This window comes from Cordyceps militaris, assembly GCF_000225605.1.
Source record: "Cordyceps militaris CM01 unplaced genomic scaffold CCM_S00002, whole genome shotgun sequence".
Lineage (NCBI taxonomy): Eukaryota > Fungi > Ascomycota > Sordariomycetes > Hypocreales > Cordycipitaceae > Cordyceps > Cordyceps militaris.
This window is the reverse complement of record NW_006271970.1, coordinates 3,187,747-3,209,346: the sequence shown is the minus strand read 5'-3', so window position 1 is coordinate 3,209,346 and position 21,600 is coordinate 3,187,747. Positions and strand designations below refer to the sequence as shown.

Here is a 21,600-nt window from a genome sequence, read left to right as displayed (position 1 = left end):
TCAGATCATTGTCATATGAGGAGAATTTCACCTCATCAGCGCCGTCAGCATCACCATCTGTATCGCGGTGTCGCTTCTTTTCGGGCTCTGATCGCGAGGCTCTATCCTTGGCCGAGTCTGCAGAGGCGACACTATCGGTGTCATTTTGCTTGTCATCCTTGGTGGGGTCCAGCTGATCGTGGGCGCGCTTCTTCTTAGGTGAGGATAACTGCTCCTTCAGCTCATCATTGCGTTCGTCGGTGACATCATCGTCGGCAGGCGTTTCCGGTCGGTCAGCGTCGTGAATGGCGCCGTCGCCAACGGGGTCGGAGATGGAGTGTTGCTTCAGCTCGCGACGTGCAGCGCGGGTGTCTGCGTCCTCGGGGGCGCTTGTTTGGGTCGTGTCATCCTTGGGACTAGCTGCCTTTATCTCTTCGGCCATGACGATGAGGTCGAGTGGTGTCGGGCTTCTCTTCGCTCTTCGCGCCTAGGTGCCGTTGTCCACGTGCAAAAGTGAAACTTGTAGCAGTCGTACGAAGTTGTCGAGCAAGATCAGACGAATGAAGGGCCAAGAGGAGCGCGTGCGAAAATCCTGGCTACAGTGTGGAATGATTGTTGAGAAGCAAGTATCTGCTAGGGCAAAGATGCGTCTGCGCGAGTTATTCTGAGTTGGGTGGGAGACTCCTTCTAGTTGCATTAATCCCCAATCAGTGTGTTGCCTGCAGGTTCCAAGTTGCAGAGAGTGCAAAGTGCAAAGCAAATCAAAGTACCCCTCACCGCCCAAAATGGGGAGGGGTACAGGCCAAGGCCCAGTAACCAAGCGCTGTAAGTTGGTACCAGGTACTAGTAGGTACCTACCTAAGGTAGGTAGTAGGAGGCGCCAGGTGGTCACCAGGCCTCTCAGCAGGCCACTCCAGCCACAGGCACGGCAATCAGCCGAGGCGACGGAGTCCAGTGGACTCGCGTGCCTACCTACTTATTAGTACAGAGAGGTAGGTAATCTCATTTTAGCGCTGGAGCGAGACGTCTTGCAGCTCCTCCCAGCCAGTCACGTCGCCCGTCTCGTCTCACATTAAAGCACCTTATTCATGAAAATCAATACACCCTGCTATCATTGCAGCGGCTAACACGGATATTACAGTACAATTAAATCAGCACAGCCAGAGAAAAAAAAGAAAGAAACAAGGAAAGGAAAGGAAGAAAAGAACCAAGTCTCGCATAACGCCTCTTCCCTGTGTAGCCCACCGGGCTTCATGCCCAACGTCATCTTCCCTTTTGAGGCTTGCTGCCAGCCACACTCAACTCATGAAGCAAAGCGCACCCAGGCCGACATAGAAAATGAAGAGAGGGTATAGAGCAATGACCAAGCGGTTATGCACAACACCGCTCCCACCCAAAATGCTGACACCGGCCGCCAGGGACCACAGAATGAGGACGATGAAGACGGGGATGCGAGCAATCCAGTGAAGGTGCAGAGCAGACAGGAGCGCTGCAATCACAAGCGGGAATAGTGTGTACCCGATAATGCACACGCTTTGCGCAAAAGAACTGTTGCCACAATGGTTAGCTTCCTTATCCGGAGAGCGCAACGAGAATGCACATACATGCTCCCACCGAGCAGTCTAATCTGGAGAGTGACAACCGCCTCGCCGAGCCAAATCATGGCAAAGACACCACTAAACACGGCATCCTTTTGCTCTGGGCGAGCCGAAAAGCTCAAAAGAAGACTCAGCAGCAGGCAAAAGATGAGCGGCCCCCAGAGATCCCAGTCGCGCAGGCCAGGGCTCAACGAACTGCCCAGCAGCGCCTCGGGGTCCATAACGCGACTTGCCAGGCCCGTGAGCTCCTCGCGTGTCCCCGTGATGCCAGCGCCGCGGATATTCGAGTACGCGCCGCGGAAGCCGCTCTCGCCGTCAAACATGGTGCCGCCCAGGAGGTAGCGCGGGTACAGCACCTCGCGCAGCTTGGCCCAGACGGCCAGCAGGTCGCGGCGCACCGTCTCCCAGACGGTCTCGTCAATCGTATTCTGCGAGGCGCTTCGGTCTTCGCCGGGGATTCGTGCGGTCAGGTAGCTCTGGTCGAGGGGTCGTGACGACGAGCCAATGTTGCCCGTCAGCGGCGCGCGGGAGCTGGAAGGCGCGAGAGGGTCATCAAAGTCGTTGAGGTCAGCTGCGGTTCATGTTAGCCGTATATCCGGCTCCTACCGCGTATAAACGCGGCATGCGAGCGGAGCATACCATCATCGGGATCAATCAAGTCGTCGTCGTCGATGGTCGGGTTCGTGTAATGCCCCTTGGCAGCAGACATGGCAGCGAGTAGGCAGCCTACGAGGCGCTATGGTGCTTCTGTAGACTATTCGGCTGTAGTAACCGGGATTTCGAATCGGCGGAAGTAGATTCCTTAGCACTCGAGGACTGCGATGCAATTGCAGACAAAACGGCGTAAATGGGACGGTGCCGCTGATAGCTGACGTGGTGATGGTGCTAGCGAAATGGCCAGCTTCCACGTTGCCGCTGGTCCAAGCTCCCCCAAACGAAAAACGGTACGAAGGTACCTCGCCGCCCGCCCTCCACAGCAGCGCGCAACGCGCAGTTACACGCATCAAACGACGGTGCAGTTTTATTTAGCAGCTTTATTCAAGAAAAATATTGGTTTCGGCCAAATACTGATATTAGCATCTCCGATTTTCCCTATCAATATCTTCCAAGGCCATACCGCCGGCAATTGTCAACCTTTTCTGAGCACCCGGTCACGAAAACTGCGGCCAAATGAGGCCGGCCAAACCTTGCCAAGATGACAGCGTCGGTTGACGACGCAGCGTTTCATCTACCCAAATTGCGCGTCTCTTTCGGCTTTGAGGTTCGTATAAATCCAGCACCAGGCCTGAGCGTTGACACATGTTGATCTTGTTGCAGAGTGATGTCCGCTTCTTGAACACCGGCGATGATGTACCCGGTATGTTCAACTTGGTTCCATGTGGTGGTGAGAGCTGCTACTGAACAGTCTGCAGAGTTTTTTGACGTCAAATTCTGTCCTTATCAGCCTCTAGACTGCGATCCTGTGTTCGCAGCCGTGAGCAAGAAACATGCAAGTCACATGCACAAAGCACTCGAAGTTGCAATTTCAAACTGACCTCCGAAAGGTTGTTATATGCAGGCTCTCTTCCGATACTGGAGACTCGAACCCGTGCTCTATTCTATGCATAATAAGAGACGATGACGTATGTGGTGATGACTAGGATACAACTCATGTGCGCCATTCCCTGACAAGGCCCTTTAGGACGATGCATCGGGCTGCTGCTGTACATGGACAAGAGATCCCGCTACTGGAGCCCCGTACATTTGCATAGGAGGCGGAGATGCCAAGGTAAAGATATACGATGTGAGAAACGCTAGACTAGTAGATGTAAGCAGTTATTCCGGGAACCCAATCATGCACATCTAACCTTGCACAACAGTGTTTCGCCGGTCACGGAGGTGTGAGTACATTTCTCTTCGAGACTTGCTGCAAAGCTAATTACGGTCAGGATGTCAATGATCTTGCGACCTCGCCAATAGACTCATCCATCATTGCGTCAGCGTCCAACGACACGAGCATTCGGATTTGGAGTATCGAGGACAAGTTCAGGTCGCAACCATGTCTGTGCATTCTCGCTGGAGAAGGACACTCTTGGAATTTACTGAGCTTGGTACGTAGTCGAGCGAGTACTACTTTCTTCGGTCACTTCACCAACCATTCTTGCAGGCATTTCACGACACTGGTCGTTATCTTCTCTCAGGCGGCCATGACCAAGTCATCAATCTTGTGAGTCTTGTTGCTAAACACTACCATCACTGATGTACTAACAGTCCCAAAAGTGGACTATTCCTGATCTTCCAAGCGAGCCCGTCGTCACGCCGCTCCAAGTACATTATCCTCACTTTTCCACCTCCGCGGTGCACAGCGGCATTGTAGATTGGTAGGCCCCAGCAACATGGAAGCTTTGGAGGCCGTACCCCTCCGCAGCCTATGCTAACACGCACGTTTCCGTAGCGTCGCCTTCTTCGGTGACCACATTCTGTCGCGGGCATGCCATGATAACGTCATCGTGCTCTGGCGCATTGAGGGCTTCTCATCTGACGGCTCCCCGCCCCCGCAGAGCGCGGCCCCGACGGCGCAGACGGCGGTACCGACAGCCCTGGACGACCAGTCGCGGCTCACGCGGTCCTACTTTGCGCCGTCGACTACGCCTGAGTGCCCGTCTCAGTACACGCGGCTGTTGGAGCTGCACACGCCCAACTGCGGGCCGCAGTTCTTCATGCGCTTCGGCTTGCACCACGTACCCGGGCAGAACCCCGTATTGGCCTTTTGTAACGCCGGGGGCAATATTCTCTTCTGGGACCTACGTCGCCTCGCCGTCTACCACGATGTGATGCGGGACCTGCGCGACCCGGACGGCGACCGCGACGCCGCACCACTGCCCACGTGGCTCAAGCCCATCATTCCCCGACAGCGCGCCGACATGTTTGGTCGCATCAAGAAGCGCCCCGCTTTGGTGTCGGTCAGCACGCGCCAGTCCTCGACGACGTCGTTGCGCGCCGGCGGTGTGCAGGGTGCTGGCGCGGCTGGGGAATCGGCACAGGAGTTTAGCGCCGAGACGCTCGAGTCCTGGGCAGCCAAGTACAGCATGGAGGATCCGCACGAGCCTGTCAAGGCGCACCGGACCGAGTCGTCGGCGTCCACGTTTGTCGGACGCCAGGCGGCGTGGAGTCCAGGTGGTGAGTGGTGCGTGGTGGTGGGCAGCTCCAACACGGCGTTGGTGCTGCAACGGTGGGCGAAGTAACAAGAGCAGCGGAAATAAAGACGGAAAGAATGAAGACCAAGGGAGGAAGGGAAGAAGGGAAGAAGAGACAAACAAAGGTCACTCGGCGCCAGGAATTTAAGAGAGTCATGGGACATTCATCTATCTCTTTAGCAGTATATGCATAGTTTTTGGTGCCGTCACCTCCGCCAAAATCAAAAGCTCAACGCCTGTGATGGTTTGAAAAACAAGAAAACAAGAAAAAGGGAGATCCGCGTGGTGCGGATTGCTGTCATAAGAATTCTACATGTTGATAACTCGAAAGTCGTTGCCAGAAAAGATATCGTTTATTTATTCGGCAGTGAGAGGTGTTTGGCCGAGCTTCTCTGCCTCGCCAGTGGCGTGGAATCCATCTAGAGTGACGGTGACGGCGCCCGCTTGCACCAGCTATATGATGATAATTAGACACAGGCTCCGGTTGAAGAGAGAGGGGGGGGTTCAAGAAATTCGGGGATATACTTACAGCACGAGACAGATCCTCAATCAAGTCGTTGACATCTTCAATGCCTACGCAGAGGCGAATAATGTCCTCTGGCATCTGGCGCTCGGCCCTGGTCTTGGCGTCGATGCTGGAGTGACTCATTTGGCAGGGCATGCTGATGAGGCTGTTGACGCAGCCAAAGCTGACGCTGATGGCCCAGAGACGAGCGGCCTCGACGATGCGCTGGGAGACGGCAGGGTCGCCCGTCTCAAAGGCCAGGACGGCGCCGGCGCCGCGGGCGGTGGACCAGTGCAGGTCGTACTGGGGGTGGGACTTGAGGCCCGGGTAACGGACGCGGAAGCCGCGGTGCTCGAGGAATTCGGCAATGGCTTGAGCGTTGGCCTGCTGCTTCTCCATGCGGATGGCGAGTGTCTTGACGCCACGCATGAGGAGGAAGGAGTCGTTGGGGGAGAGGCCGCAGCCGGTGGAGTTGATGGTGAAGAAGAGCTTGTCGCCGACAGCCGGGTCGTTGCAGGCAATGACGCCGGCCATGATGTCGTGGTGGCCGGAGAGGTACTTTGTGCCAGACTCGTAGACAATGTCGGCGCCGAGATCGAGGGGGTTGCAGAGCATGGGGGAGAGCATGGTGTTGTCGACGACGACGAGAGACTTGGGGTTGGCGTCGTGCGCGCGGGCGGCAATGGAGGGGATGTCGACAATCTTGATGAGGGGGTTGGTGGGGGTCTCGAGGAGAACCATGGCGGTGCGGGGGGAGATGACGTCGGCGACGGCCTGAACCTTTGTGGTGTCGACGTGGCGGACGACGATTCCGGCGTTGGAGGCGAGGTAGGTGAGCAGGCGGTGGGTGCCGCCGTAGAGGTCGTCGCCGGTGATGACCTCGTCGCCGGGGCGGAGGACGCGGCTGATGACGTCGAGGGCGCCCATGCCCGAGGAGACAGCAAGGGCGCGGTGGGCGCCCATGATTTTGGCGAGGTGGCGCTCGAGATGAGTGCGCGTGGGGTTGCCGGAGCGCGTGTAGTCGTACTCTTGCTGGCCGCCGGCGGCTGAGGTCTGCTTAAAGGTGGCCGACTGGTAGATGGGGATGCTCGAGGCGCCGTACTGGTCCTTGCCCTCGGTATAGACGAGCTCCGTGGCCAGGGCGTAGCGGCGACGGCCGTTTCGGGGGCTCGAGGGCGCGGGCGAGGGGGGCAAGTTGAGGGCGTCGACGTTGATCTTGGTAACGGCGGCGCTGGGAGCCGGAGCCGGGTTGGACGACATGGCGACGGCGGGGTCGAGTCGGTCGTGTGTGAGAGTGTTTGTAGGAATTGTGCGTCGGGCGCAGGCCAATGGCGCTGGTCGAGAGGGCAGCAGGTGCGGGATAAATGCTGGGTTGAAGAAGATGATGACGGAGGACGGCAGAAAGATGCTGTTGAAATTGTTGAGCTTGGGGAAAAAAAGTGGTGGTGGTTGGTTGAAGCAACCAGAGGCAGTCAGTCACACAAGGAATCCACAGCGGCGTTGCACTGACTACTTCCGTATTGTGTGGTACAAGCTGTGCCGCGCAGGTACCGCTTCGGAGTCTCACCAAGTGCACAAGAGCCAGGTTGGTGTCACGCAATCCGGCCAGTGCACGCTAACACACTAACTGCACAGCGTCACCGCCTGTCGCCGGCCGAGGACCGGAGCTACCGATTTCAATTCACCCTTCACTTTGCACAATGGGAATCACCTGGTTGATCCACTCCACGATCTATGGCATGAAGAACGAGATGGATGGGAGCAAACCGGCGCTGGCAAGCAATGGTACTGTCATTTGACAAGATTCGAGTTTTGATTAGTTAGGAGATCTGACGAGACTTCTAGCCGGACCGACCACGTGACCGACGCTCTTTCCAAATTAGGTTAGTCTAATTTAGTGCTTAGATTTACTAGTAAATGGCAAAATACATGAGCACTCCATACATTGATTTGTGTGCGACATACACCTAAATCAATGTACCTTGAGAACAACCCATGTCTAAAAATCACGTGGTCGGTCCGGCTAGTAAAATGAACCGGTCCGCCTAGCAGGTCTTGATCTGACCGATCTGACGGCAAGACAGTCCAGGGACTCTAGGTTTTTATGGGCTAAAAACTTTAGTCACTAGAGCATCACCATTCTGGCCACATTCTGTCCTATGATTGGCGCGATGCCGCCACGAATACTGATTACGAAATACTCTGATTCTCTCGCATGAATATAAAAAGGCCCATTCCAACCTCCCAAAGGCTCTTTTCTTGCATGCAGGAATAGAGACCTTGCCGCAGTTATGCCAATGAAATCATTGTATCGCTGCAAAACGCATGTCCCATAATGAATGAGTAGTGCTATTGGCACGAGAGCTTTTTGCCCGAAATTATTTGTAAAATTTAGGGTTGAAAGGTCCCCGCAGGCGCAAACAGCAATAAATAAATAACTAAATAGATAAAGAGAGCTTTTTCACGTGATAGGGAACTTGGAACAGGGGCCATCTCCGGTGGCGGCGGAATGAAGTCACTGTAATTTGCATCTGCTTCTTGACCACACTCGTCCACCACCAAGTTACCCGGTAAGGGCTGGCAACGATCTAAAACCTTCTCTGTTGCCTCGATTTGCGAATATCTCCGTCCGCATAGAGACAATATTCATTTCTGACAGCCCCGTCAATAACTAGTGAATCTCCTATTTTAACATCGATCTTCGCCCCAACCGTCCCTTTCGGGTCGTCGCTCACCTCGGACATCCGAGCCTCACAATGTACCTAACTAGGCAATCACCATTTCTGTACCAATGACAACACGTCTTGATGAGATCATGTCCTACGACCCTGATTACACGGCCTGATTCTCTAGCTCGTCTTCCAAACCATATAATACTGTATTCCTTCCCTCGTCTCCAACCCCTCTCAGTTATCGCCATGGCACATCTTCACATCTCATCATCCTTCACTTGCACTGCGCAATAAAGCTAAACCATCCAGAGCTCCCCAAAGCATCCAGAAAGACTTCATCATGTCCACGACGCAGTATCTTGTCGGCGGCGTGGTCTTCGCCTCGGCCACCCTCCTTGCCATTGCCTACCGCGACTACAGTGCCTACTGCGCCCTCGGCGACCACGGCTTACCTGGCAACTTCAGTGGCTGGTGCACCCAGCTCAGGTTCACTCGCAACAGCCGCAAGGACACCACCGTGCCCGCGCCCTACGATCTCGCCACCGCGGCGGCCGCCGCCGGCCCTCACTCCGCCGAGGCCTTCCTTCCGGCCCACCTCCCGGCCCGCGACGGCGCCCGGCCCAAGATCCCGGGCTTCACCGCGCCCCAGCGCCAGGTCACCGACATGGCCTCGGCCGCTATGAAGGAGCGCATGTACGGCTACCTAGAGGCCCTGACCCGGGCCAACCCCGCGCTGCTGCAGTACGAGCTGTCCACCCTCGAGGGCCCCGTGCCCGCCCTCCAGCTGCACAGGGACCAGACCCGGCCCAAGCACCTGCAGCGCACGCGCGGCGAAATGGCACACATTCACCCCCCAGACGGCAGCACGCACCTCTCCCTCTCGCTGGCCGACTCGCGCCGTATCATCGAAACGGCCTGGGGCCAGAGACACCGACTCAGCGGCACCATGCTCGGCTGGGGCTATACATTGGTCTATGCTCCCCGGAACGAGAACGAGTTCCAGCAATGGAAAGACTTTGTGGCAGCCGCTGCCAAGTATGCCTGCGCAGATATTGGAAAAGTTCAACTCGTAGTATAATGGAGCCAAGCGAAGCACTGAGGGTTTCCTCGTTACTTGATGGCTTTGGGCGACGCATTCTGAACGCCGCCCTCGACTACCCGCATACAGTGGCGTTGTCAGCTTCTTTCGGGTGCAATCAATGCTTGCTAGTGTATTTATCTCTAGTATCAGTAGATAGGATGTATATTTCACAAGTGTTCGAAATACACTCAGCCGAATATTGGGTTGAGACTACACACCACTGCTTCAATCCGCCTCTCCGACACGGGTAGACGCGACGCCTCAAAAGATGAAATTTTGCCTTGCATTCTCCGATGCTTATTTACATGGACCAAGCGTCATTGCAAGAATAGCGCCCTCACGCTTCGCAAGTTTTCTCAGCCGTCTGCCTCGCTCTCCAGTCTTGCTCCAGAGTCGACATGTGAACGATGTCGAACCACCTGCCCGCCATGTAAATCGCCTTCATAGCAAGACAAGCAACGCATCATCACTGAATAGTAAAAGGAAGCAAGAGAAATGGAACGAATAGTCCAAAAATGAGGAATGTGATTAGTTTGCCACACCGCTGCTATCCACAACCTTGCACAAGTTCATGAGAACGGTTGTACCATAAGGCTGATCATCATCAAAACAGTTCGTTCGAGTATCCGACGTTCATGACGGTCCGTTGGCGACGGACTGCGTAGCGACAAAGACCCAATATTGGTGGCAGCCCTCGATTCTCACGGCGCGAGTAAAGCTTGATAACTGGAAAAGGGTAGCTTTTCTTAATGACTATGCCATAACAGCTAGCCCAAGTCCACTTCTCGTGTGTTGGTCATTTCTGTCCTAAATAGCTCAGCGTTGCGAATGGGAAGCGCGGAATAAATCTGAGACGTCATCGGCAAGCTCTCGTCCACGTCGTCCGACTCGACCAAGTCGCGGGACGCTTCGTCTAAAGTCCCGCCGCTTTCCAAAACCGTCTGGAGCGCCCGTCTGGCGACCTCAATATCCCGCCGTCGTTGCTCCTTGACGTCGTGCAGTTCCGGGTTGGCCGTCTCGTCAAACGGGACCACCAAGTCGGCCATGAACAGTGAAGCGGCGGCGCGCAGTCGCAACATCTCGTGGTTCTTGGTGTAGGGCAAGTCTCGCATCAGATTGTCCATGTGCGCCACCACGGCCTTGATGGCAGCTAGGGTTCGCGTCCGGACCTTGTCCTTGGAATGCAACGCTGCGTCTTGGTGTCGCGTCTGCGTGACGTGGAAGCTCTCGTCTTCCAGTAGCGTCTCCAATCGCAAGCCGGCATCGTCGCCGACCAGGCTCTCATCTACCAAGGAGTCGTCCACATCCACGTCCGCGTCCGCGTCCACCCCAAGGAGCCCTGTCGTGTGCTCCGCGTAAATGTTGTAGATCTCAGCGCTGTACAGACTAATGTTGAAATGCAGCGCGGATACCTTCTTTGGAGCCTTGGGGTCATAAGGATACTGCCGGATCAACGTCTCGAGGTAGGCTCTCAGCTTGTTCATGTTGGCTGCGGAACCCCAGCGCAAAGGAATCCGAGGCCCATCTCCCGCAATCATCTGATAAAGCTCATCTTTGCGGCGCTCTACACGATTCTGGTTCCGCCGGAGATCGTTGCGCTGCTCCTCGCCTTCGCGCATAATGACTTCTGCGCCGAGAGCCCACAGATTGTCTTTGCGAATATCGACCGGGCGGGACTGAGGCCGCAGTTGCAGGGCCAGACCAAAAGCGCGGGCTGCCTTGTAAACGTTGCCTTGGCCGAGTAACTGATGTATTGATCTGATGAGGACGGTCAAATGTAGTGCACGCGCGTCTGGCGCTCTCGTTTGCTTCGACTCTACATCGCTGTCCTCCCCCAGCCCTGCTTCATTGTCGGATTCTAATGCCGAGTCGGCAGGCTTGTGGCTGAATCCACGGTGCGGAAAGTCTTTGATTTCCTGGGACGGATCTTCATCGGCGTCTGACAGACCTGCAACAGCAAACTGCACAAGCTTGGCAGGCGGATAGCTGTGAGGGTTGATGGCTTGCGCCGAAGGTGGAGGGAGGCTGGGATCGCCGGCGAAGGAAGAGCCTCGTTTTCGTTTGCCTGACATTTTAATAAGTCATTTGATGTAATAGAGTGCGCTTTGGCAATATGCGATGCGCGATCCGGGGCTGTTCAGCTCATGGTGGTTGGTGTGAACGGAAAGTTGAAGTGAAGAGTGGAAACCCAGATTTGAACCATGTCTTCTTGAGTGGTAGTTCTAGTTACATGCTAGCAACGAGCCAACAGTCTCCAGCAATACTACGGGCACGGAACTGCACCTTTTTTTTCTTTTTCTTTTCCCCGGAATTAAGAAAATAGTCTCAGTACGTTTGGTGTTCATTTTCACATTATCGGTTATGTACCTAGCATGATGTATCTCTAGCGGACAGTAGCCATTGCGTGGCCAAGCCGACCACAACCTACAGTGTGCTATGCGGAGAATGAAGCACAGCGCAATTTGTCTCTGCTAAACATGCGTTCCATCTGATCATGGTGCAAAAAGTGTATTTTGGGGTTTCATCTATTGAGCCAACGTATTCCCACGTTGATGTACAGCTTGCTCCATCTACTTTACAAAGACATTAAAAGGAAACGCCAGCAGTCAAGATATTTTGTTTAGGGTCGGTCAAAGTATGTCCACTGGCCTTCGACGGGCTTCTCCTCAAGGTCTTCCCAGCTGCCCGTAAAAGTTAGCAAATGTAGCTCATACCATAGCTTGGCTCCAGACAAGAACTTACACTTTGGCCTTCTCCATGACCTCGATAATCTTCAGCTCGCCTTCGGCAACCTCGATGATCTCTTCAATGAGGCCAGCACCAATCTTTTGCTCGAGTTCTTGGATCCTGCCGAGCCTGTTAGTCCCCCATCCTATGTCGGCGGCAGAGTCGCCCGGTAAGCCCCAGGTTGCCACTTACTGGTCCGCCGTCAGCTGCGGCTCGTCCTCCCACTCAATCTTCTCGTGATCCTCGAGGGCCTTGCGCTCAGCCCAAAGGACTTGGTCAGCGCGCTCGGCCGGGGTGCGAATGCCCTCGAGCTCGCCGCCCTCATTCTCCTCGCCGTCCCACTCCTCGACGCGCTCATCCCCGGGCAGGTGCCTGGAGCCGACGACGAAGACGCGGTCGCCGAGCTTGACGGTGCGGGCCTCGCTGCCATCGACGCGGCCGCTGGCCACCCGGAACTGCTTATTGTTCTTGACCAGTTCCCGCGCCTTGGCCGCCCACGCCTCGTGGCCGGGCGGCGTGTACTGCTCGACGAGCGCCAGACGGTGCTTGGTGGTGGCCTCAACAGATTGGCGGTACAGAGACGTCGCCGGGAGCGACTGTAGCTTGTCGAGAGTGCTGCGGTAGAGGAAGAGAAGCGTCGATCGGGGGGTGGCGTGCGTCCACAGGCCTGTCAGACCCGTGGGCGTGCCGGGCTCGAGGTAGCGCGCGAGCGCTCGAAATGTTGGCCGCATGCTTGGCGAGTGCAATTGGCAATCGTTGTCGCCGTGGTGTTGAGGGTCGGCTTTTGGAGAGAGATGCTCAATTCCCGCCTAGCCTCCAATGAGGTTGAGCAATTACCAAGCTTGCATCACGTGAAACATCACGTGCAGAGGCTCGATATTGATGCCCTTGAACCCTGGTCTGGTGTACATGGTATGAAATAACTGGAATGACGATTGATGTATTCTTGCATTTTACTTGACTTAATTGTACTTCTTTTACATTGTCGCTCTATGCAACGCCTATTCAAGCGACACCACTACATGAATGATTTCAAGCTGCAGTCGTCCACAATAGTGGATTAAGTAAGGAAACGGAGCCATTGAACAGATGACTGCTTTGCGTAGGCCGTCAATGCCTAGGTAGTTAATAGAAACACAAAGGAAATATTAACTTTGGGAAGCAGGTTTACCAGAAGACCTGCCACCGTACATCCTCCCTCGGTACACATGTCTTCTCACTTAAGCAGCGTCCTCACGGCTCTTGCGGTAGTTGGCCTACACGTTTGATTAGCTACAGGACGGTGGAGTAATATTCCAACAAACCATACCTCTTGTTCGGTCTGCAGCTGCGCAATGATGGGAGCAAGCTCGCCAAGAATCTCAGCGGCCTTCTTGTGGTACTCAATCTGGGCATTGACAAGCTCAGACAGGTTGCGCAGAGGCTCGGGGGTATCAAGAACCTAAATTGTTAGCCTCGCTGGGTATACCTGCATCTGCTATATCACCTACGTTCTTCATGACGCCGACAGCTTCTTCAGTCTGGGTGACAAACTCATCCTCGGCCTTCTCAATTTCTTCCTGAGCCTCGGGGCTCAGCTCAGGCTCCTCGTGACCAGCAGCGGCAGAGCCCTGGCCGAGCTTGAAAGTGGTGCCCTTGGCGCGAGCCTTGACAGCATCCAGAGACAGTCTAGACTTCTCGACATTCTTTCTGGCGCGGGTGGCAAACATTATGTTGGTGTTCAAGGTAGTATTCCAGCCAGCTAGAAAGCGGCTCTGGATCTGGGAGTCCTGGGCAAGGCGAGCCTCGCCGACGCGCTCCATGGAGAGGGCGTATTTCTCGAGAGCGGTAGCTAGAGGATCCTCACCAGCACCGGTGTGGTTCTGGTGCAAGCTCTGGCTAGAGGAAAGACTGGCGCGAGCAATGGCATGGCTGAAGGTCTTGGGCTGGGGCTTGGCGGTCGGAGGAGCGACGAGAGCGGCCTGGGCCTCGGCGGTGCTGGTGGCGGAGGACAGGAGGGCGACCTTTTCGCTGACGGTGCGGCCGAGGTCCTGGAAGGTCTCCTTCACGTTGGGGGGGTAGTCGTAGGCTTCGTTGGAATATTGCTGGCTGTAGACGACCTCGTTGTTAGGAAAGCGAAACGGTAGTTGCTGCGACAATAGTACTCACGTAACGTTGAGCATTTTCTGGTGAGCCTGCTTGAGGGAGTCGACCTTCTTCTCGAGGTCGATGTAGTCGGCGGGCAACTGAGTCTGTATTGCGCCAAGCGGTTAACGGCTTGCGGCAGGCAAGTCATCCGGAAGTGTGTCACGCACCTTATCCTCAGTCTGACCAAACTGCTCCTTGGTGTACTGGAAGGTGCGCGACGCAAACGGCGTGATTTGCGCACCAAAATCGCTGCAGAGCGCAGGCAACGCGTCATGGTTAGCTACATCTTGACCCTGATTGTCAACGTGGGGGGGTGAGTGAGCTTGCACAGCCGTGCGGTGGCGGCAGCAGTAGTAGCGGTAGCTTCGGCGACGTACGAGAGATTCTTGCCAAACTTGGAAAAGTCCATTTTGGGGGAGTAGAAGAATGACTGGCAGGAGTTGGGTAAAAAAGGTATAGAAAGTAACACAGAGATTGCGCGAGGGGAGTGTTTGCAGGAGTGTATGTGTGTTTAGTGACCAACGCTTCGATGTAGGAACAACGTCACAAGCGAAATGGCGCGCAGAGCCTGATCCGCCCAGGGGGGTTCCCACAGGGGCCACAGCGACGACGACAGCAACCGGACTGATAACAGCGGCTGGCGGGCCGCCTTAGTACATTAGGTAACTTCCAACTTGCTGGAACTACAGTAGCCAAGCTTTTTCCCCGTGCTGGCTTCGTCACGCGCACGTGATGCATGATGCCCGTTTTAAGACCAGACAGAATTCCAATGACAAGACCTAACTACTTACGCCGCGGCAGGATAGTGCTGAATTTCAAGTAAATTTGAACATGCCAGAAACTCCAAGCTCCGAAAATAAAAACAACAACCACCCGCCCTCGTCTCAAAACGCCGCCCAATGAACATGTGCTTCCCTGACTACCTAGTCTACAAGATGCTTGTTGTCTGCCCAGCTTGGCTGCACGCTACGACACACAGACTCGTAGTGCTGCAGCTTTGGCTGGCGCCCGCACAGCCCCAATGTCGTCCAGAACATGGTCCAGTTGGAATCAGAGAGCTTGATAGTCCCGACCGACCGCTCAAAATACCACTTATTAACCGGGTTGTTCTTGCGGCTCCGCCAGCAGACGCCCTCTGGGAAGCAATCCCGCACCATGGCGTTGAAGACGATATCCGCGACACCGCCGCTGCCCTGCCGACATCTCAACACGGCGAACTTGTCGAGGTACGGCACGTAGAGTCCCTGGTCGTACGCTTCCTGTTCGGTCACCCCGTCAGGCTTCTCCCACGTCAGAATCGCACCGCCTTCGTATTCGCCGGTAATGATGATACCAGCGAGATTGTCTTGGACGCGGTTCAGGTAGTCTTGGACGTCAAGCTTTCGACCAAAGGAATCCTCGATGAGATGGACCAACCGAGCCAAGTCGATGTTTTTATCAGTCAGTCGGCAGCGCGGCGCGCCTGGCTGCGGCGGCCGCCAAGGGTTCTCGCGTGGGTCTGGATAGATTGTCAATGGCATGCCCCTTTTGACCAATGTAGCCGCCGTAGAATCGCTCGGGTCGACTCTGTAGCCGCCGTCTTGAATTCGCTGCAGCGGCAGGGACGACGAGTACATGGGCTTGTCTGTCAAGAGGTTGTGAAGGATCGGGTTGTGCTTTTTGCGGGTAGTAACCATGCCATCGAAGCCCAATTGACTCTCCTCCATCTTGATCGAACGGGGTTTCGAGTATATCGGGTTCGTGTTTGCGGCCGCAAAAGGCGTGGTGATGAGCGCAGAAGAAGATGGCGGCAAGATGGCCAGCGTTTCCTTGGCCAGGGTCAAATTTGAAACATGGTTGTTGGTAGTTGGTTTGCCGCTTGAACTTCCTGTCGCTGGTGATCCTTCGGGCCCTAGGAGCTGTGCACGAAGCCTGGCATATTCTTCCTCGAGATTGATAAAACGATGACACACACCAACGCCACGACCAGATGTCGGTGTGCCGCCCAGCGCATCCAGCAAAATGACACGCTCCACCGAAGCAATTTTTTCCGGTCGCCATATATTCTTGCTGTTCCCGCTTGCGTCTGGGAGAGGGGGCTTGTCGAACTGGAGGCCAGATAGGAACGCCGTCAAGGCCAGCACCGTCTGTTCAGCGGTGGCAGGCTTGGCGGCGGACAACTCATCCGGGGCAGAGATAGACGCGACGACCGGAATAAGCCCGCGCTCAAAGGCTCGCTTCAGCAGACCGCGATCACTGACTTTTATCGAGTTGGAGTACGCCGAAGGATGCTGCACATCCGAGGCTTCACCGAGAAAGATGTCACTAATCACTTTGGCGCCAGGCTTGCCAAAGTTGTCGACGGCCTCGCAAAGCCGCAGTGCCTCATCGTCAAGAACTTGGCGGCTGCAGTCCCCGGTGCCGTCTATGACTATGGCGCTGAGAAGCCCTAGTGCCCGCAGTTGCGCGATGGTCTTGGCGATGCCATCCACAGTGCTTTGGACGAGATGCTGTGGATCGCGGAGCATTATGACGGCAATGTTGAAGGGCTCTGCCACATCATGGGCGCTGGGAGATTGCTGAATGTCTGCGAATTTCTCAGAATCCAGTGCGCTGGGTTGGTTGGCGGTGTACTTTTGGAGATAGCTTTTGGCGTCGCGTCTTGTAGCCGTCGACTCTAGCACAGAGACAATGACATCCTAGGTATTGGTCAGTTTTGTGACCTATAGACTCTCCTTCCGCGGCAAATATACATACCCTCTCCAGGGCTCGTTTCTTGACTCTGGCCACGGATGATGACGACATGGGCCTCACCACATCTGCCGTGGCCGTTGTCGTGGTCGCAGCGGCTGCGAGTGGTTTCATAGTAGCCTGCTTGGCCATGCTATGCGCAAGACGTCTCTGCTCTCCCATCGAGCGCAGGCTCACTGCCGATATCCCAGGGCCGCAGCCCGAAGCAACCTTTTTCCCAACAGTCGCCCAGGCCATGGTGATGTTGCGAGGCGGTGACCGGGGGGGGTTTCCAGGTTGGAGTAAGACGGGAAAATTGGAGGAAGCACAGTACTTGTCTCTTTCTCTCGCTAGTGCAAGGACGAGCTTACGCTTGGCTGCGGCCAGCTTTGTTGAAGAGGGGGCCCTTTATTGTCACTCATGCGGCCTTTCAATGAAGAACGTCTCTGTTTTATTAGTGATGGTGTTGGTCAAGATGAAAGAGAGTTTGCAATCAGTGCAGAAAGCCAGGGCATTTCGGTATAAGTTGGGTGGATGACTCAAGGCGGGCCGCTAATATTTCGTCACGCTCAGAGCGCTTCAGTGGACTCTACAGTGGACTCGGTGGCTCCCTAGCGCCCTGAACCAGCCGGAGAAGGTAGTGACTGCCGAGGCGTGCCGATCTAGCTCCGAAGATGCAAGGGTAGAGAGGGAGATAGTTACAGCAAGAATGTCTTTTTGCAAGATGGGCGACCTAGATATATAGTGAAGCAAGTGGTGGTATAGCTGCTTCACTACGTAAGAAAAGCCTATGTAGTTGCGTGTACTTGAAAGGCTGAGGCATATATGCAATGCAATACGCCCGTGAGCCCGATCCCACATAGGCACCTAGGGACAGCACATGGTTCCTTGGATTGTACTCTATACAGTAATTCAATATGTGCTTATCCGAAGCCTAACTACATATTCTCTTCGTTCAAAGCCACCAAGCCGGCTCCAAACCAGGAGATTATAAACTCCCATTGGTTGGTATCCTACCGGGTCCACTCTTCTACTGCGCTGGTACAGGTTCCATTGGAGATGCATTTTCTCAGCTCAAAACAACCACTCAACACCCTCATGCATCAAACCTTTCGTCTTCGTCACACATCATTCTTAAAGTTCAAGCCAGCCTTCTTACGTACCACGCCATAGATGGCCGCAATGTCGCCCGACGGGCCCGCATGTTCCCGGAGGCTCGCCAAGTGCGCGTCGGCCGTCTCGACATTCTGCACCCTCGTGCCCGCCGCCGCCGCCAGGGCCTTGGCGTGCCGGGCGTCCTTGCGGGCGAGGTCCACGGCCCATAGGGGCTCCGCGCGCGTGTGGTAGTCGCCCGAGAGCATGCGCGTGCTGTACGCCGCGTACGGGCCCGGGAAGAGCGCCTCGACGAGCGCGTGGATGGGCTGCGTGCCCAAGCCCGACGTCTCGGCCAGCACGTGCGCCTCGGCCAGCTGCTCGACCATGTTGAGCACAAACGTGTTGCCAATGACCTTGAGCGTCGTCGCCTTGCCGTACGGCGCCCCCGTCAGGTCAATCTCGGCCCGCGCCGTCACGCCCTTGAACCACGGCCGCGCGCGGTCCACGCTGGCCGACGGGCCCGCGAGCACCGCGATCAGCTGCCCGGCCTCGGCCGCCGCCGGCGCGCCAAACACGGGCGCCGCGACAAACTCGGCGCCCTGCGCGAGGAGCTTGTCTGCCGTCGCCTGCGTCGCGTCCGGGTGGATGGTGGAGCACTCGATGAACAGCTTGCCTTTGATATCGGCCTGCAGCGCTGCGGCAATGACCTCGCTCACGGCCTCGTCGTTGGCGACGCAGGTGAAGATGATGTCGACCTTGGCGACGGCGTCGACAAGCGACTCGACCACTTCTGTCTTGCCGCCGGGAAGCTTCTGGCTCAAGTCGACGGCGCGTTGCTTGGAGCGGTTGTAGATGAGTAGCGGGGCGTCAAGATTGCCCTTGTCGACAATGTTCTTGCACATGGCCTAAGGTCACATCTGTCAGCGTGTCGCGCTGCGATTCGAGATATGTGAGAGCACTTACACGACCCATGTTGCCAAGACCGATCCATAGTAGTGTCGGTGCCATTGTTGATCTGCTCTTTGCTTGATGTAATCTGAGATGTGTAGGCCGTCGCGTGGTTCGTAGGTTTATCTTCTTTGGTTCTTGATGTGTACAGTAAGACCCTGTTGTTGGTTTTCAAGACGGGATGGGGGGGGGCTGCTGTTTAAATAGAACCGCCGACCCTAGGACGGCACGGCATTTGTATGCGCGGGCGATTTGTAAGTGATTTCATAGCACACGATAGTTCCCGATCTAGCGACCATCGCCGGCTACCAAAGCCCACATATTTCATGCATCCCATCATAGCCACCTCACCACCAGTCGGGGATAAGGGCGAGGCCGCGAAGTAGTCTTGTCATCCGCTCTCGTTCCGCAATATCCGCAGCTTTACAAACAATTATTGTATTTCACGTTTTGCATCAATAATCCCCAATAGAGCTAGCCGCCTGTCAATAGCGCCTTTACAACGAAACACAGTGGCGTGATGACTAAGCTTTGAGCTCCGTCACTGGTAACCCACGGCCAGCAGCCTACGCAGCTCCCGCCGAATAGTAGCATCACCAAATCTCCAACTTTGAGCGGCAACCGTACATACAGCCTGATTTCCCAATACATACGTCAAAATGGCGCAAGGGTAAGTTTATTGACAGCACTCACCCACGGCCTCCCCGCCTTGCTGTTCCTACCCAACCCTAGCTAACACCATCCGCCCTCCTCCAGGTATTCTGTCTTCATCGGCCTGTTCGTCATCGTGGCCATGTGCGCCGCGGCATATTTCCTATCCCCCAAGGGCGAGAACCAAGTGTATGTGGCTACTACCTCCTCGCGACTCCGATCATCTTCGCTTGCCACCTGCTAACCTGGCTCTCCAGACTCTGGCGCTCGTCCCTCATCCTCGCCATTGTCAGCTGCTACCTCATGTGGGCAATCACCTTCCTGGCGCAGCTGCATCCCCTGATCCGACCGAAGAGACACGACCTGCGAGAACAATTCCTAGATCACTAAGAAGGGTCGATGTGAAGGAATGCATGTTCGATGGAGAAACGAACGAGCATAGGGACAAGGAGGCGGCCACCAGCATGGTCACTCGTGTATGACTACGAATGCAAATCATTGAAAGAGTCTTTTTTTTTTGTTATGGGCGTTTCATCTACTTTGAGTTAATCCTTCAAACAAGAAGACAAGAAGGGACAAGAGAAGCTGGCCGCGCAAGGCGGAAAAATACTTGTATGCATGGGTCCACCAGATTATTATATAAGTTATTACCTGTCTCTATAGTGCATATGCGAGCGATCTCCATCGTCACCCAACGGCCAGCCGTCCCGCCCAGTCAGTCACGTACGTGACCGCTCCCCAGAGGGCCTTCGCGTCCGTGGCCATGCTCGCGTCGACGGACATGGAGTCGGTGCCGTTGAGCCCGACCGCGACCAGCACGAGGCGCGCGACGGACCAGCGTGTGGCGGCGCCGATCAGCGCAAGTAGGCAGGCGACGTAGTAGCGGCAGTCGAGCAGGATGCGCAGCGCCTCAACATTGTTGGCGACGACAGCCCACCCGAGCGACGTGGCGGCCGCCGGCACGTCATAGTCCCAGATTACGAGCAGGATCGGGAACAGCTTCGTCGACGAGGACACGAGTAGCGCCGTCGATACCGAGTTCGGTCGCCGGTAGCGCGGCAGCACGCCGAGTGCGACCAGCGGCGATAGCGAAGACGCAACGAGGAAGCGGATAACGGCGTGAAAGGCGAGGGTCGAGAGCGTGCAGAGCATCACTGCGCGTAATAAGGACTAGGTTAGGACGGTGGTGTTGCAAAGTGTATGATGAAATCCAAGGATGGTCTCTTACGGAAGAAGAAGTATTGGATCACAATGGGCTGCTGCGCGAGCTGCCCCAGGCTGCTCTCGTTTCTCTCGCCAGGCGTCTCGCCCGGCAGGCCTTGGTTCTCAATGCGCGCCCATGTGAGGTAGACATCGAATAGCAGTAGCAAGATGCCGAGCCGTACAATTGAAGGCTATCGGTAACCCCCCTCTTTGTTAGCAAAGTTCCGAATCTCCTTCTCTCTTCGCTTCTTCTGCACCGGTCGTCGTCCCACAGCACACGTACATCGAATCGGTCGCCGTCGCGCATCAGCGTATTATGTAATAAATGTCGGTAGACCTGCTCTTTTGTTAGCGCTCATGCTCCTTCCTCGAAAACGCTTCGTCGTTGTTACAGGCATACCTGGGGCTTGATGAGGACCAGGTCGATGAAGAGGACGACAAAGTCGTGCTCAACGTACTTGTCGCAGAACCGCCCGCATTTGCGGCAGACGGTCAGCCGAATGTTGTGGCCGCTCGCCTTGTCGCCCGCGCCTGAGTACTGCGTCCATAGCGTCTTAACCGGATGCCGGCACTCGATGCAGATGGGCATGGCTTGAGACGTTGGGGGAGCGCGTCGGTATCCCTTTCCATGTGACGGTCGTGGAGTTTGCCCTGGCCCCTGGTTCTCTCTGTTCGGTCGTGCCTTCCAGCTCTCTCTGACTTGCTGTCGAGGGGGTAGTTGCGGCGTGGAGGAGGTTCGTCAGATTTGTGGCGCGCGTTCAAGCTCGCATCTGGGTAGCTTGGTGTAGCCCGTTGGAGTTTCCTGCGCCACGAAGCGTCATTGCGCCACGGCCAGATCTGCCCCACCAACATGGCACTGTGCAATATACGCTTCGTACTAGATGAGTAAATTTTCTGTATTTACATTCTTTATTAGAATGACTTGTTTAATACGAGAATTTTATTTCTCTAAAATAAAAATATATACCCAGCACATGCCCGTTACGCCGCGCAAGAGCTGCATGAGTGCGTTGTCCACCAGGCCAATGATGTCACATATGTATGCCCTCTCGCCATCAAAACGCCCTGTCCAAGAAGCAAAAGAGAAACAAGAGAAGATTCTAAAAAAAGACTATAGTTGGAAAAATAA

The 21,600-nt window shown here is 55.5% G+C and overlaps 9 protein-coding genes across 9 annotated transcripts; 2 read left to right on the top strand and 7 right to left on the bottom strand.

Moving 5' to 3' along the window:
• Window positions 1-1,277: 1,277 nt before the first annotated feature.
• Window positions 1,278-2,286, bottom strand: CCM_02948 (Yip1 domain protein; the record flags this gene model as incomplete). Its single annotated transcript, XM_006668100.1, has 3 exons — window positions 1,278-1,527; window positions 1,584-2,148; window positions 2,217-2,286. 3 exons carry the CDS (start codon window positions 2,284-2,286, stop codon window positions 1,278-1,280), a joined length of 885 nt encoding a protein of 294 aa, XP_006668163.1.
• A 486-nt stretch (window positions 2,287-2,772) lies between these two features.
• Window positions 2,773-4,801, top strand: CCM_02947 (uncharacterized protein; the record flags this gene model as incomplete). The annotated part of the gene is made up of 9 exons (XM_006668099.1): window positions 2,773-2,838; window positions 2,895-2,934; window positions 2,990-3,051; window positions 3,259-3,384; window positions 3,437-3,457; window positions 3,506-3,667; window positions 3,724-3,783; window positions 3,828-3,937; window positions 4,012-4,801. The coding sequence occupies 9 exons, from the start codon at window positions 2,773-2,775 to the stop codon at window positions 4,799-4,801; spliced, it is 1,437 nt and encodes a 478-aa protein (XP_006668162.1).
• A 309-nt stretch (window positions 4,802-5,110) lies between these two features.
• CCM_02946 (cystathionine beta-lyase) lies at window positions 5,111-6,518 on the bottom strand (the record flags this gene model as incomplete). The annotated part of the gene is made up of 2 exons (XM_006668098.1): window positions 5,111-5,206; window positions 5,283-6,518. The coding sequence occupies 2 exons, from the start codon at window positions 6,516-6,518 to the stop codon at window positions 5,111-5,113; spliced, it is 1,332 nt and encodes a 443-aa protein (XP_006668161.1).
• Window positions 6,519-8,270: 1,752 nt separating this feature from the next.
• Window positions 8,271-9,008, top strand: CCM_02945 (uncharacterized protein; the record flags this gene model as incomplete). Its single annotated transcript, XM_006668097.1, has 1 exon — window positions 8,271-9,008. The coding sequence occupies one exon, from the start codon at window positions 8,271-8,273 to the stop codon at window positions 9,006-9,008; it is 738 nt and encodes a 245-aa protein (XP_006668160.1).
• A 770-nt stretch (window positions 9,009-9,778) lies between these two features.
• On the bottom strand, window positions 9,779-11,083 carry CCM_02944 (uncharacterized protein; the record flags this gene model as incomplete). The annotated part of the gene is made up of 1 exon (XM_006668096.1): window positions 9,779-11,083. The coding sequence occupies one exon, from the start codon at window positions 11,081-11,083 to the stop codon at window positions 9,779-9,781; it is 1,305 nt and encodes a 434-aa protein (XP_006668159.1).
• Window positions 11,084-11,631: 548 nt separating this feature from the next.
• On the bottom strand, window positions 11,632-12,469 carry CCM_02943 (NADH-ubiquinone oxidoreductase 29.9 kDa subunit; the record flags this gene model as incomplete). Its single annotated transcript, XM_006668095.1, has 3 exons — window positions 11,632-11,692; window positions 11,754-11,867; window positions 11,931-12,469. 3 exons carry the CDS (start codon window positions 12,467-12,469, stop codon window positions 11,632-11,634), a joined length of 714 nt encoding a protein of 237 aa, XP_006668158.1.
• A 489-nt stretch (window positions 12,470-12,958) lies between these two features.
• CCM_02942 (BAR domain protein) lies at window positions 12,959-14,274 on the bottom strand (the record flags this gene model as incomplete). The annotated part of the gene is made up of 6 exons (XM_006668094.1): window positions 12,959-12,994; window positions 13,048-13,179; window positions 13,229-13,826; window positions 13,887-13,969; window positions 14,033-14,114; window positions 14,150-14,274. 6 exons carry the CDS (start codon window positions 14,272-14,274, stop codon window positions 12,959-12,961), a joined length of 1,056 nt encoding a protein of 351 aa, XP_006668157.1.
• A 514-nt stretch (window positions 14,275-14,788) lies between these two features.
• On the bottom strand, window positions 14,789-16,832 carry CCM_02941 (acetylglutamate synthase; the record flags this gene model as incomplete). The annotated part of the gene is made up of 2 exons (XM_006668093.1): window positions 14,789-16,543; window positions 16,602-16,832. The coding sequence occupies 2 exons, from the start codon at window positions 16,830-16,832 to the stop codon at window positions 14,789-14,791; spliced, it is 1,986 nt and encodes a 661-aa protein (XP_006668156.1).
• Window positions 16,833-17,695: 863 nt separating this feature from the next.
• Window positions 17,696-21,060, bottom strand: CCM_02940 (6-phosphogluconate dehydrogenase 2; the record flags this gene model as incomplete). The annotated part of the gene is made up of 5 exons (XM_006668092.1): window positions 17,696-18,574; window positions 18,633-18,705; window positions 19,996-20,422; window positions 20,497-20,662; window positions 20,872-21,060. 5 exons carry the CDS (start codon window positions 21,058-21,060, stop codon window positions 17,696-17,698), a joined length of 1,734 nt encoding a protein of 577 aa, XP_006668155.1.
• Window positions 21,061-21,600: the final 540 nt, after the last annotated feature.